Source organism: Bactrocera oleae, chromosome 2 (assembly GCF_042242935.1).
Source record: "Bactrocera oleae isolate idBacOlea1 chromosome 2, idBacOlea1, whole genome shotgun sequence".
Lineage (NCBI taxonomy): Eukaryota > Metazoa > Arthropoda > Insecta > Diptera > Tephritidae > Bactrocera > Bactrocera oleae.
In genome coordinates this window covers 17,824,411-17,840,202 of record NC_091536.1, presented here as the reverse complement: position 1 = coordinate 17,840,202, position 15,792 = coordinate 17,824,411, and the positions used below count along the sequence as shown (strand labels likewise).

Genomic DNA, 15,792 nt, shown 5'->3' with positions numbered 1-15,792 from the left:
TATGTGTGTGCATGTGATTAAGTGTTAATATACGATATCCAAATATTTTGTCTAATATCTCTCTTGTTTTTACATGCAATTATTTTTAAATAAATAAAATCAATTAATAAAAGTCAAACTTAAATCTTTTTTCTAAACTGTAAAATATATGTTTAATTTAAGAGAAAACATCCAATCTTTAAAAGCTACAAGTGCGTAATAAGAGAACTGCTGAGCGACAATAAAAAGGGCAGCGAAATACGAGGCGAATACTGTGATTGTTGTTACCATTTTTGCCATACATTTTTCGTGAACTTGCCGTGAACACTATTTCGTTTCTTAAATAACGAATAAGGAATTGCTAAGTTTGTGCTGTAATTGCTAATTTAAAGTATTTATTTTTTTTTTAATTATGGTCCAATTTTGATTTAAAAAAAGGGAGCTTAGTTTGATTGCCGCAACCAGATTAAAACATTACATGCGTATATTCCTACATATTCGCTTTAACGTGAGCGTACAGAGCAAACAAAAACAAATGTACACATTGGCTTTGCATATGCGACGAAATGCGAATAGCGGCGAGACCTCGTGAACAACAACGAAGTAAAATAGCCAGGGAAGACGGACAGACAACAATGAGCCACAGCCGCGCGAGCGACGTTATAAACGCTAATATTATTGGAAATTGTATAAAAAATTAATGAAAATTCATTGGTAAAGTTAGTAAAATAGTTTTGTTGATAAACTGAGTGAAAATTTACATCTTTTAGTGGATCGCATTTTTAATTCATGTAAACTTGATTATTTTAAACAGCAAGCCGTAAGCAAAAAATGGATTACAAAAACTAAAACGTCAAATATGTATAAAATTGTGTGTATATATGTACATTCGCATTTACAAATAAGTGAACGATTTGATTTGCGAATCGTGCAGGCGACAAAGTCGACGAAGAAGAGCGATTTCACGTATTGAACTTTAAAAAGTAAAATTATATTAGTACATATGCATAAAGCAATTATTCTTGCTTATACTTAAATATTACTAGTATTGACAGCGTGGAAAAGGTGTATATTGTCGGCAAAGTGTGGGAAATGCTGTATTGATGGCACCCATTGGCATTCAGTTCTTACAAATAGTTTGCAAATATTGGTTTATTAATCAGATTAGAGAAATCACACTTTTCTAAGCAATCATTAAATTTGCACTGTAAACGTTATAAGAGCTTGAGTTATATCCCGGCTAAGAAATCGATACAGCGCCATAGTCCTGCTGGTCAGCAGTGACAGCTATTTCAAGCATCGGAAATAACATACACATATGTAAATCACACAAAGCAGGCTGTTGAAATTAAGGTAGAGCTGGCACTCCATGGTTACGAATATAAGCTTTGCACTAAACTCAGCAAGTCACGACAATAGGGAAGAGTGGCAAAGGTAATGAGAGCAGATATAAGACGACTACTTGTGAGTTAGGCCACAAAATGTAAGTATACTTTATATACTTAATTTTAAATGATTTAATTATGTTATTTAAATATTTTTTATTTGAAATGTTTGGCACATTAACTTCATCGCCCTTTTTGAATGTGTCTCATTGTACGAGTGGATAGTACCAACTTTAAGTACAACTGCATTGTACCATGTATTGGCAAGTTAAAGCGAATCCCGTTTTATTGCCCACAGTTTTGCTGATAGGACCAATTTTTCTAATGATTATATGTGTATGTGTGCAAGATGCTGCAATAGTAGATGCACACGACTGCAGCTGTATAAAAAAAAAGAAAAAAAAATCATCTAGAGAGGAGGTGTTATTTTGTTGAATCAGATTTCAAATATCTGATTATCTTTTTGTTACCAAAGTTGCCCCATTATTTCAGTTTTGAATGAATGATTATATGACAATTCAATTGTTCAACAAAAGACAAATTAATTTAATTTGACCTTAGAAAAAAAGTTCAGTTGAAAGCACTGTATTTATACCATGGACAGGTTATATTAAGTTTGACACGAAGTTTGTAACACCCAGAAGGATGTTATAAATTTATGAAATGTATATATGTACTATGTATAAATAATGAGCAAGACGAGCTAAGTTGATTTAGCCATCCCGACTGTCTGATCGTCCTCAGTTTTTGAGATATCGATATGAAATTTTGCACACATCCTTTTCACCCATGCTGCTCATTTGTTTTATATATATACATATATATATATTATATATATTGGACTACTATAGCATATAGCTGCCATAGACTCTGAACTGTTTTATTTGTAAGTCAATGGTACAATCTCCGAAAAAGTTGTTTAGATCGGACTGACCGATCAAAATCAAGTTCTTCTATGGAATATTTTGTTTTTGTGAAGTGTAATATACAGTCTGTGCAACCAGTTAACTTCGGGTTTTTTCTTATTTTAAGTCATAGCATTAACGGGTTGTTATTCTGTGCATATGTTGCTGATTTTTGCTTTCTAAAATTTAGTGGACATTATTATCGGGGTCTTAGCTACTAGTCCTCTAAATATGGGTATGACAATTGTCATCTTTTTCAAATTGGGATTATTGAATAAAAAAGCATATTAATCAATAGTATAGTTTTGTAAAATGTGTCGTAAATGCATTCTCATTTATGTCTTTACACTATATATTCGTAAGAAAACTGTTAAAGAAGAAACGCATACAATGTATTATTCGGATATATCTATGTATCCGCTTTCTATAAAGTTTTCGAGTAGAGAAAAGTTTTGTATGATCATATTAATATAAGTTATATATAATTATAAGTGATATTTCTAAAATATTGTATTGCTTATGTATCTTCTTATATGTACATACATATTTACATGCATATATACATTTTAATAGCAATAGATATTAAGAGATGGCTACTGCTCACAATATTTTAGAAATTGGAGAATACTTATCGTTTGTTTTCCAACAAAATGAGACAACGCAAATACTCTTACATCTGCAAACACATATGTATATGTTTGTATATTCATACATATTGCATTATACGGTATACGAGTACTTCTTTTCGTACCTGTAAGTAGTTGATGGGATAGCTGTTTTCGTTGCAAAAGAGTTTTGGGGGTATGGGGAATTATTTTCGGCATTTTATGTTTCAGATGGCATACAATAGCAATAAGAATAACAATTTTCTAATCGACTGTGTATATGCATTTGACTTTGCTTCGTGTATATTCATCGTAGCAGACGAAGGTAGCCCGTGTAGTGACTGTGAAAACGATGTACGTACGACACATAAACTGATCAGCATCATCGTTCATTCGTCTTGGTTGTCATACACCACAGGCGTGTTTTTAACCTTTTCTTTTTCGTCATTGCTAGTGTTTGTGTATATTATTTTATTTCTCTTTACATAATTAATTAAATTAGTTCGAACAACCATACTAACTATTTTCTTAATTATTTCCATTCCTTTGCGTACGTATTCAGCATTGAGTTGGCAGTATATCAGCATTCCTATGATATCATCAACACTGTAATGGAGAAAAATACGTTGGCTGCTGAAGAGAGTGTCGACTCGATACCGGGTCCGGCGTATGAACATATTGTTGTCACTACGTCCACCTTAGAACCGGCTATTAAAAGTGGCCTAATCTCTACGAATATTTTGGCAGTAACGGAGGAGGAAGATGGGGACATGGAGGACGAGGACTGTAGTGAAGGTAATGAAGAACATATGGACGTAGAATATAATCAAGAAGAAGGTGAAGAAGAACAAGCGGAGCCTGAAACTGAAGATGGCAGCTTTCTGGAAGATGATTTCAACGAGCGTGATGATTATAAAGAAAATGAACGTAACCTGAAGGTTACAAGCTTGAATGCATTAGAACAAACTACAGTTGATATTGCTGCACACAGTGAGCAAGTAAACCAAATTGATAATAGTAATGCAGCCACATTAACTACAACATTGGTAAACTCTGCACCTAAGCTGAATTCACAAACCGAGACAGTAGTAGAAGCGTCTGTAGAAGGTGTGGGTATTTGTCCAGTACCGGTACAAATTGTTTCCGCCCTGACCGTGAAGCCTAAATTGTTGCCAATGAAAACAAAAAATAATAAACTTATTATGGTACAGGTGATGAATGACCAGCCGGTGGACAGCACTCAATTGGGTGTGCAGAGTTCATCGCCTAGTCAAATCTCAAATGGCTCACGCAGAACAATCGATGAGCTTGCTGAGGCTGTTGTCTCAGATGCAGACAAACTAATATCTCCTAACCAAGAGAAATCCCCGGATTCGTTACAACATAATCAACAACAGCAAAATGTACGCTTTCTTGCACGCAGTAGTACACCGCTATCACGTGAATTTCTTGCACTCCAACGTTCCGTGAATGAATCAAAGGTCTTGAGTGAATTTGTAACCGATGCTGTGCGAAAGCGCCAAAAGAGTGCGCCAAAGGATGCTCATGAACAAAATTACGCGCACCAACAACAACAACAGTATCACCATAATCATCATCATCATTACCATGGCGAAAAGCAGCGCAAACCTAGTAAATTCGCTCCTTTGAAAGACGATAGCGGCAGTTCGACATCGAGCACTTTGCAGCGACGTTCACGCAGCAAGAGCGTCAATCGCAAAAGTGAAGATATTCTGGATACCTCAACCGGCAAGCTTAAACGTTGGCCATCTGATGAGAAGATGCTCAAACGCACTAATATGCGCTCACAAAATTCCGAATTTGTGCAGAAACAAATGGAATTTTTGAATCGTGTCAAACACGATGAAGGCGAAGTTTCATCAGAAGCGGATGATGGCGAGCGTAGTTTTGTCAATGGTGGTGAAGATGATGATATAAATATGGTGGTGGTAGAGAGTAATACAATCAACGATAGCAATGCATCGGTTGCCGGTTTTGCGGGTAGTACAAGTTCTTTGCTGGACACAACGTTGGAGCGTGAGGCCGCAGTAAATATTGCCACAACGTCTAATGTAGATAGTGTAGAGGCACGTTTAATAAATTATTGGGCACCACCGCCAAAGGTAAGTGCAATAAGTTTTGTCTAGAGAAAACAAATAATTTGTAAGTTTCACAAAAATTTCCAGAGAGGTTGGGATAGCTTTTGTTGGAAATGCCGTGAGTGTGTCGACCTATTTCCGTGTTCCAAATGTGTACGCTGCTTCCATTGTACTTGCATTAAGGTAACAGCTGCCACAAAATTAGATGATTCGTGGGTATGTCCAGAGTGCACGAGTGTGGAGAACGTACTTAATGGCCCCAAACGGTAAATTCAAAGACTTAAATTTTCATTCGATTTGAATACAGTTTGCAAGACTTTCCAATTTTTTTACGAGAGAATTTGGTTTTATATTGTAAATATTTACCAGACTAGTTTTCTTAAAATCGTATATAATTTTTCTTTTTTTAATTTATAATCTATTTGATTTATGATTATATTATCAAAATCCTAATCAGTTTTTTACGCCATACCGAATTTGGAATTAAAATTTAATAGATCATTAACTGTTGTAAAATAGTTTGCGTCGGATAAAAGTCTCGGTCCCTTTCGGTTACGTAGACCTGACAGTCGTGGTCTTCATTGATTCTTCATGGAATGAAAAAAATTTAATGAGGTTTTATTAATAATTGTGTAAGCCAATAAAATATTTTTCTAAACAACAATTTTTATTGTAAACTAAAATTGTAAACCAGTATTTGTTGAAAGTCTAAACGTTTTCTTTAATAATTGTTTATACTATTAAAATAGTTTTTAAAAAACAATTTATGTTCAAAAATTTTACAAAATTTCTATGTTTTTAAAATTTAAAATTCGATTTTTTAGTATTTTTGAACTGTAAATTATTTAAAATAGCTCTAATGACTTTATTGCAATTATGTCTGTTTTCCATGGTATTTGTGTAAAAAAAACGTTGCTCTTATGTCAGAAAAAATGGCAAATCTAATGCATTCTCAGTAATAATTTTTATATTTATTTGAAATCTAAAACTTAAACAATCTAATTCCTTGATATTCTTTCGTCGTTCCAACAGCAGTTCTCGTCGCAATGAGATGTCCTTAGATGTGCTAAGTCAGCTTCTTTCGTTCGCTTTGAAACGCATGAAAATGGTTAAAGGGGTGAGTAAATATCTAAAATTACAAACAAAATCTGTGTGTATGTACATTTATAAAAACCTATATGCATAAGTATATGAATACTGATGCAAATGTGTGTCAAAATTTAAAGAAATAGAACACCAAATTTTGAAATGTTTATTACGTCCATCTAATTCCATTATGCAATATACATATATAATTCCACATGAATGAAAAATGTATTAACTCGCACTTGTATTTTAGCGAGTTAAATATCAAAAAACAGACGAAACAATATAAAACATTAAAAATAGTTTATTGTATATATTTGTCAGATACCGACACAATCAAGTTTTTCGTATTGTTATTCATTTGGTCAATTGTATTGTGTTTCATCACATGACGCTTCGTCGTCTTTGCTATCACATTTAATTTTATTTTTTTTTTTTTATTGTTTATTTGCTTCGCGTACGCTATAGTCATCGTGAATTTTACGAACTCGTCTCTACTACAGCAATGGAGATTTCTGTTAGCTTGGTTCGATTTTATAGAAAAAGCTACAACAGCAACAGCTGAGACAGCAACAACTAATCGTTGTTTTAACTTTCAATCTGCTTGCTGCTTGATATGAGTGCAAGTATACATATGTTCGTTTATATAAATATGTGCTGTACATACATATGTTCACATTTACATATATATGTATGTAGTTTTTTGGCACTGCATATAGAAATATACATATGTATATTTAATTATACGAGGTTATTCCCTACAACTTGGTTATCGTAATCAAAGTAGTTTTAATTTTATAAATATAATATAATTTATAACAAGTACCTTCTACTCATACATGTATGTATGCTTACTCATTAATCAATGATGTTAGAATTAGGTGACCATATTTGTTCCGGCAAAATCCAGGACATCGATTTTTTCCATATTATAATTCACTGAAAATCGCGAATATAATAGATGAGAGAGCAACACAATTTTATTCAATTCATTCTTTTTTGTAATTTCTAAGCCCGGGACGCCTTACTCGGAATCCGGACCGGCCAAACCGGGACGAATAGTTAGCTAATGTTAGACATTATATATGTATTTAATTATGTGCATGTAACATGTTTATCTATGTACATAAATATATGGTACATATGTATGTAGGTACATATACATATATTCTTATTTGCGTATGTTCATTAAAGTAAATTTGTAATAAATTAAATAATTAAATAAAATATCGATATACCAAATATAAATACATGTGTATGTATGTATATGTAATGCTTAGTTTGTACATAATCAAATAATTTCTTAGTCATAATTGCTGCTATGACAAATAATTTTGATAATGCCATAATTTACCAGCAAAATAAGAATCTGATAATACGCACAATGATGTGCAATAAAAACGCATCATATAATACTTTTCAATAATTCAATAGTCAATAGGAATATGTTGGAATGTTCTTGCAGCAATAACGCAATAGTATAAAATATTCCAAAAAAAAGTTTTTGAAAATGATTTTGAGGCGTAATTTTTTCTGTCGCTTTAATTCCGGTCTGTTCCGGTTACGCAGCCACCAATGTTTTATAAACATTTTGGACTGACATTGATGATGACGGAAGATTATAGTGGTCATTTTAAATTTAAATTATTATACATTGAAAAATTAATATTATTTACGTACATATATAGAAGAAACCAGTTGAAATGCAAAATGCAAAAATAAACGTGTAAATACGTATCTATATGTATAGTATATATGAGCCATGAGCGTGTCGCTAAAATGTCTTCTTTAGTAAGCATTGGACAACAGCGCATGTTTACTGGTCTGGATATATGTAATTATATACATATGTATGTATAAATATGTGCAGCGCATATATTGAATGTCGGTCATTATTCAGCGTTTCTTTAATTCAACTAAATTACATACTTTGCAATTAACTAACCTAGGAAATATATGGTTTGCTAACGCCGCGAATGGAAGTCTAAGTCATAGCTGGAAAATAAATGTATGATATGCTCATATGTATGTATATATATGTATGTACATATATATGGATTAACAATTTAATACAGGCATGTACATATGTCAGACCCGATTTGTTTGCATTAAGTAATTATGTACTTGAAATTACGAATATCTTCAATTATATCCGGATTTGTTGGATATGTGGCAAACTTGTTTAATACAAGTACTACTATTTTATTGCTTTCACATACATTACAGTTGCTCTTCGATACTTTTCTGTCGCATACGCTCTGATGCGTTGGGTTTTTCTTCTCTTTTGAAATTTGCGGCGAATTTACCGGTTAAGAGCGTAATATTTGTATTTGTATATAGAAATATACAAATGTATGTATATTTAATTATACTCCCCACTGCATGCTTTCTATTTCCTTACCTGTTTCTCATTACAGTCACATTGTTACACTCCTGTTGTTACTTGTCCGTTCTTTTGCCACTTTTGTTAATAATAATGTACCTAGTTATGTAATATATGTATATGCAATCTGAATCAAACACATTTAGATAGTTGATAGGTATTATTTGGGGTTTATCTGCCACTTTAGGGTACATAGTAGTGATATAATTGATGGAAAATGATACATATTCAGATATAAATACCTACATAAATGCATATTTACATTGACCTATTTCTTTTCGAATTAAGCTTTGATGCACCTCTGTAGACATACGTATTTGTAGCTATTAAAATATTTAATACATTAAATCATCACAGGAGAGCTATTTAAAGGTAGATATGCTTATTTATAATAAGTAAAAATCATATATTGTAAAAAAGTTGAACTTTTTTGGTTAGGTAATTGAAATGTGGTGAGTCATATTAGGTTTTTACATAAGTTTTATAATTAAATTGCTAAATTATATTTCCCCTTTTAGATTTATATTTAGTTTAGTAAGTAATCTTTGTCAACCAGAAAACTATATAACAAAAGCGATTTTTTTAGTAATTTACTTACAATAATAATATAATATGGTAAATACAATTAAAATCCACAATAGTTATAAAGAAACATATATTTATTTTTTTAAATTTTATATTTATATATAATTTGTTTACTAATCCTCTTTTTTTCATTGCCCATTGCAGTATACCAAGTTCCTATACACCGAGAGTAATCTATTACATTACGCCAAGTACATTGCAAATCCAGTTACATTCACTACGTTACAGGAGAAAATTGAGAAACGCGCCTTCCGTTGTTCCGAAGAGTTCCTGAACGAAACAAAGTGGATACTACACAATGCTCTCATTCTTAGCAGTGGCAGTGAGTTAGCAGAAACAAATAAGAGTACAACCGTTTTTCATAATAATAAATGAAAATTAATTTATTCCAGGCTCTAGTAAAGAGGTGTTTACTGCCAAATCCATATTGAAAGTTTGTCGGCAGGAGACAAACGAAATTGACACCTGTGGCGAATGTTATTTGAACGCCAATACGCGTACCGATTGGTTTGTGGATGTTTGCGCGCAGCCACATCTTTTACTTTGGGCAAAGTTGAAGGGATTCCCGTATTGGCCAGCAAAAGCCATGGGTCCCGGACAGGGACTCTCCCATGTGAATGTACGTTTTTTCGGCGAACATGATCGTGCTTTTGTGCCGATCAAAGATTGCTTTCTCTATTCGGAGCAGGATCCAAATACACAAACTGGCAAGCGTTCGGCGCGCGAGTTGGCCGATTGTATTAAAGAAGTTGAGGTGCATATTGAGAAGATTAGAACTAAAGTGGGCGCATTTAAGTATGCCAAATTCAAAACACCCTACGAACCGACTGAGGAGCTGCAACAACTGGAAATGATGATACCCGGTGTGATGGACTATATGAAACGGCAACAGGCGTTGGTGCCGAAACCTTCGTTACAATATAAAATTGTCAAGACGGCGGATAATCATTTGTCGATTATAAAAAAAGCATGTACAACAGAGTCGAGCAACGATTCTGATCATTCTGTCAGTCCGCATAAGAAGCCCAGTAGTATTACAAGTACAAGTTGTGGTGTTGGTGATGTCAAGGCAGCCATAATTACGCCTAAGTATGAAGTGGTTAGCAAAGCAAGTTCTGACGATAGCAATTCGTCAAAGGTGACCGCCGTCATTTTGAAACGCAAATCCTCTAGCGAACACAAAAAAGAGGCTGGAGAAGAACTGGAGCTACCAATGCCGAAGGTGATAAAATTCGACAAGGAAGAAAATGATCAGCGCTTGCTAGCTGGTGCCATCCTTACTGGTAATGCCGATGGCAATGCGGAAGCTAGTAGCAAGCGTAAGTATGGCGTTGATACTTGTGGCGTAAGTATAAATACAAGCGGCAGTAGTGTTGATAGTACCACTAAAATGACTGACACAACCGAGCGTCCACGCACGAAGCATGCCAAGCATGAACCACGTGTTCCAATGATTACAATTAAAACAAATGCAAATGCATTAACAGTGGCAATTGGTTCCGAAAGCAAAGCTGCACCCGCTATAGCAGTACCTATCTCAAATTGCTCCAACACCACAAATTTGAATGTGGAAGCTAAGCCAACAGCCGCTGTAAAGGAAGAGCTTGCTGCCGCAGCAACGTTGGCACCACTAACTTCGTCACCGAATAATGCTCAAACCTTAATGGAGAACTTGGTTAAGAATAAGCACGGTGTCACAATTAAGAAGATATCGAAGGAGAATAATCAGACACCAATGACAAAGCCCGATGAATGTACAAAGCTGTTAGCGGCAATGAACACAGCAATAGAAGAGGGGCCAGCAAACGCTGACAGTGATGTAAAGAAAGCGGATGCGGCATCAGATACAGCAAGCGGTACACAAACAATTAGATCCACCAATAGTACTGATAATGATAACAGTAATGCAAATGTCAACAAGAGCGCAGAAAGCAGCAGCAGCAGCAGTAGCGGCACGAATAAAATGGAGGATAGCAAAAAAAGTACAAGCAAATCCACAACAAATACGCACATACTAAAAGATTTAGTGCCTTTTATTGAGATAAAGAAAGAAATTACTTCGGATGATGAAGCAGATATGCAAATAGCTGCCAACATAAGTGGACAGAACAATAAACATTTGAACGAAAAAGCGTCCAAGGTTACAACGGAAGCTGTGTCAACACCGAAAGCAAACGTTGGCACTTCTTCGCAGGTATCATTACCTGTCGTCGCAGTGCCGGCTGTACTGCCGAACTTGTCACTCGTCAAACAAGAAGTAATGTCAGATGAGGAGGAAACCACGGCTGCCACAATTAATGCTACAGATCAAGAGCTGAACACAACATCGTCTAGTGGCGATAATGCAACCAATATACGTATTGCGCCGTTACCCGATGCGGTACGTGTAGGTGACACTATGATTCAACGTGTGAATGCCAAAAACCAACGCAACACGCAACCCAGTCTAGTTGCATTCAAACCACTTGCTCAAACAACGCCCGAGGGTGCTGCTGCAATGGATATGCCAAATGTGCAGTCTTCGCCTGGTATCCATATAAGTCCCCCTAATAAACGACCGAATACTCGAGGCGTGCCATATGGTCCACTGCCAGCTTCAGCTGTTGCTCAGTCACAGCCGCAGACACAAACAAACACAATATCAGCAAATAATACAGGGAATCGTGCTACAATACAGCAACAACAACAATTACCCCCGTCATCGTCACCGCCTCAAGTGCAAACTCAATCACAATCGCCACAGACGCTTCAGCCGCTTCAACGCGCACGCAAATCATTTCCGAATCGCGCTACGCCTGATATTAGTGCAACGCGCAACAACTTTTCCAGCGCGCCACATTCATCGCCTGCTCTATCGCCGCCCTCTACATCGCCCTTAGCAAATAGTAACGACTTGAAACGGACACTCTTGAAGAATAGTATGGTCTCTATACCAAGACAAGCTTGGTCGCCGCATGAGCCTCAACGAAATGCCACCGTTAGTAGCAACAATACCAACACACATTCTATACCAGTGCCACCGCTTACTGCCGTCTCCAAAACACCTGCAGTGTTGGCGGTGTTAGGCGACCATAATAATGCTGGTAGCACAAACAACAATAATAATATGTTGCTCAACACGAATTCCGTAACGAATGTTGCTATCAATTCGGCGGCAATAGTCACACCCTTTGTCACTTGCAATGGCAATATTGGTCCAAACGGTCCTGCTCTACTTACTCCACTCACCATGTCAGCACCACCGCCATTGGCGGGACTATCTCAATCATCGTCTAATATTTTGACACCCACAGTAGGCGCTGCTTTGTGCTCAAATATGCCAATGAGTGGCAATAACATTAACGTCAGTGGTGGTAGCGGTGTCGTGTCTATATCTCCAGCAGTGGAACTACCTATACCACAAGCAGTAGGCATTTCGAGTAACGTAATCAGCGCGGCTAGCAGCTCCAGTGTAGATATTGTAACAGCTAGTTTAACGTCCATGGTTACGGATGCAATATGCCGAGGTCCACCTAGATTGATGCAACGTCCTAACGGCCCATTGAAATCGGACGGCACGACTATGTTTCCCTCACAAGCGGGACCGGTGTGTCAGACGCTGGTAGAGAATGCGCATAAGGTGAGTGAAATTCAAAGAATATATAAATATTCAACGTAGAGAAGTTGGCTGAGGGTGGTGTAAAAAGTTCTATACTTACACCAACTATACTAATTCGTACTATTATAAGCATTATTTGTGGTTTTATTTATTATTTAGTTAACGGACTTTTTTATATCCGTCATGGAGGACACCATGTTAGAGATGTCGGAAGGCGATGAATCCGTATTACAAGCTAAAATAACAATACTAAAAATAGAGCTTGAGCGCACCAAGCAAGCGTATGAACAAGAAATTGCCGAACTAAAACGCACCTCCGATTTGATGCTCTCCGAAATGCGTAAAAGTATGGAGAATGAGAAAACTCGCATCTCCAACGAGATACGCAAGCAATGCGAGCAAGAACGTTTGAGATCCATCGAGGAAACTAAAAAGAAGCAGTGGTGTTCAAATTGTGGGCGAGAGGCACAGTTCTATTGCTGCTGGAATACATCGTATTGTGATTATCCCTGCCAACAGATGCATTGGTCGCGTCATTCGGCCACCTGTGCACAGACACGCCCGACCATTGCCAGCGCTAGCGATAGTTTGCCAAAAACCGTTAGTACTATGACGACGACGGTGTCGGCAATGGGTCTACAACAACAACAACAACAGCATGTTGGTTGTGGTAGTAAGAATTCCAATAATAATATGATGGCCGTCACAACAACAACTTCTATGTCTGCATCACCGCAACAGCAATCAACAATGTATAACAAAAGCACAACGAACAACAAAAAGGATAAGCACTGTGCATCAAAAGTAAGTCATTCGCAAACCGCCTCAAATTCGTCTACTCTGGGCAGTTCAGCTACTAGCTCGATTAACTCAATTGCCGCTGCCAATGCTACTGGCGTGGGAGTGGCCTCGGGGACAGCCACGGAGTTACTGAAATTGCCCTCCAACACATATTTGCGCACTGTGCCGCAGTGCGGCAATGCTGGAAAAAATAATAGCGGCGGTGGAAATTTGCGCGGTTCAACGTACTCCGTGCAACGCGTCAATATACCGGTAAATATATTATTATTTTTTTTTTACTTTTGCTCAAGATTACAAAGCGAAGATATGAATTTGGAAAACAACAAACATATTAAAATGTAACTATGCACACTAATTTATTTGTTTTTCTATTCCACACACACTAGCTTCCCATCACTGCACTGGTACAACGCGGCAATAGCTGGGAACTTACCAGCGCAGCTCCCAATAATAATGTGGGCGCTGCGAATATGGCGACAATAACAGCGCCAGGATCGAATGTCACACAGGCGATGACTCAATTAACATCTCAACAACAGCATCATCAACGTATGCTTAGTGGCGGTGGCACTGGAAATATCAGTGGTGGTGTTGGTGGTGGTACATCATCGAATATGTCCGCGTCAAGAAGCAATTCACGAAATCGTGCGGCTGCTGCAGCCTTGCAACAAACAATGACCAACATGCATAGTGCAACCAGTGGAGCGGCAACATCGATGCCTTGTGGCATGCTACGGCCGACGCAGATGTGATGATGAGTCGAGGACGCGTGCTCAAATGCCGGCAATCAAGAAGTAACAGCGTCCACACCAAATGCAATACGAATAAGCAGCAGCTGCAGCAATAGAAGCAGCAACAAATGCGTCGGAAAGTTTAAAAAAACTGGAGCTGCATTGCGAGCCAAAACGCCAAGCGCAGTAACAAATGCAACAGCAGCCGCTGCAGTGACAAAGAAGCATTCATTAGCGACAATGATCGAAAGTTCGCCGCTATCCATTACATTTGTGAGGAAATAATGTTATAAGTTGTACGAAGAAAATTAATGAATGCGTCAATGAGATTCTAAAATGGTAAGAAGTGTGTTTGCTTTCAATTGCTTGCCTTCAAGACACAGTTTACAACAATTACAACGAAGTGCTATACACTCAAACATGTTTTCAATTCGATATTTTTGTTTAAGTTTTCCTATTTAACCAAGTAGTTTTAAGATTTGTAAATAAAAGTGTTAAGTTTAGTTATTAAAGTAACTGAATTTCAAATGTATATGAAAAAGGAATCAAACATAAATACAGTTAACTGTACTCGAAACGTATGCCTACATCATAAGTTGTATAAATTATAAATTTAAATAAGTTTAAGTAATTTTAAAGTATCGTTCCGTTTGAGAATTATAACAGTGAACTATATGTAAATATATATAGCAGCATACAGACAGAATTCATTAAATCATATCTACAAAAATACAAACAAACATAAATGTAAAAAATCACGCAAACACATTTGTATATGATGCATTAAAACATACCCACTTACATCCGGCATACATATGTATGTAGATATACTTATACTTATAGAACATATACCTACTGAATATAATATATTTATATTATCATACCGTTATTAGCTTTTAATTATGAATATAGCAGATATTTAACTATTTAATTAAAAAACTATAATCAAGAGTCTAAAAATATATAAACTAGGCAGATTGCTTACTTATAATAATGATCATATAACAAAATATTATAAAAAACTACAAACTTACAAAAAAAAACAACTATGTTAAAAATCTGTTTTGAGATAACGAAATGTAATTTTAGTTCACATTATGGATTAATTATGCAGCACAGACACATACAATTTATAATCATTTTCGTAATATTGAATCAAGCTTCTTGTATTAACTACTCTTGTTTTTTCTTCACTTTATATGTAAATATATTTAATAGTATTTTATTTGAGTATAGATTATCTATAACGAATGTACACATTTTATTTCGTATGTGTATAGCTATGTATGTATTACTCAGAAGAAACTATTCACAACTGGACTTGAACCTATTTTGAATTCCATAATTTTCCTAAATAATTAAATTAAAATAAAGCGGAAAATATTTTAAATATTAAAAAATGTATTTGTTATTATTGCAATATATTAAGATGATTTTTATTTGAATAATAAGAGTATACAGCGTTGAATTCTGATTTTGAAATTTTAAAACAAATTAGAATACTAATCTTTGTGAAAAACGCACTCGGCGTACAAATGGAAATATTAAAAATTTTTATTGCTATTATTGTTATAATAAGTTATCGAAATTCTTATTCCAAAAAGTTAAGCAAATTAAGCAGACCTAATCTATTTG

The 15,792-nt window shown here is 35.7% G+C and overlaps 1 protein-coding gene and 1 long non-coding RNA gene across 5 annotated transcripts; one reads left to right on the top strand and one right to left on the bottom strand.

The window, feature by feature from the left end:
- The first annotated feature begins 345 nt into the window (after positions 1–345).
- On the top strand, positions 346–15,557 carry Zmynd8 (Zinc finger MYND-type containing 8). 4 transcript variants are annotated; one of them, XM_014247963.3, is made up of 9 exons: positions 346–693; positions 794–1,462; positions 3,437–4,997; positions 5,061–5,239; positions 6,006–6,090; positions 9,172–9,349; positions 9,420–12,646; positions 12,785–13,678; positions 13,813–15,557. In XM_014247963.3, exons 3-9 carry the CDS (start codon positions 3,486–3,488, stop codon positions 14,176–14,178), a joined length of 6,441 nt encoding a protein of 2,146 aa, XP_014103438.3. In that variant the 5' UTR covers positions 346–693; positions 794–1,462; positions 3,437–3,485; the 3' UTR covers positions 14,179–15,557. The 4 variants fall into 4 exon arrangements, with proteins under 4 accessions (XP_014103438.3, XP_014103437.3, XP_014103439.3 ...); XM_014247962.3 differs by having other exon boundaries at positions 750–1,462; XM_014247964.3 differs by having other exon boundaries at positions 346–698.
- LOC118683738 (uncharacterized) lies at positions 5,923–6,804 on the bottom strand. The gene is made up of 2 exons (XR_004979613.2): positions 6,233–6,804; positions 5,923–6,102 (listed from the first exon to the last, which is right to left on the bottom strand). It is a non-coding gene; the product is annotated as an uncharacterized lncRNA (long non-coding RNA).
- Positions 15,558–15,792: the final 235 nt, after the last annotated feature.

Excerpts from the sequence above, each read along its gene's own strand:
- Zmynd8 (XM_014247963.3), top strand. The coding sequence starts at position 3,486 with ATGGAGAAAAATACGTTGGCTGCTGAAGAGAGTGTCGACTCGATACCG. Across the intron at positions 9,350-9,419 it reads TCTCATTCTTAGCAGTGGCA|GCTCTAGTAAAGAGGTGTTT; the intron begins GTGAGTTAGCAG and ends AATTTATTCCAG. Across the intron at positions 13,679-13,812 it reads TGCAACGCGTCAATATACCG|CTTCCCATCACTGCACTGGT; the intron begins GTAAATATATTA and ends CACACACACTAG.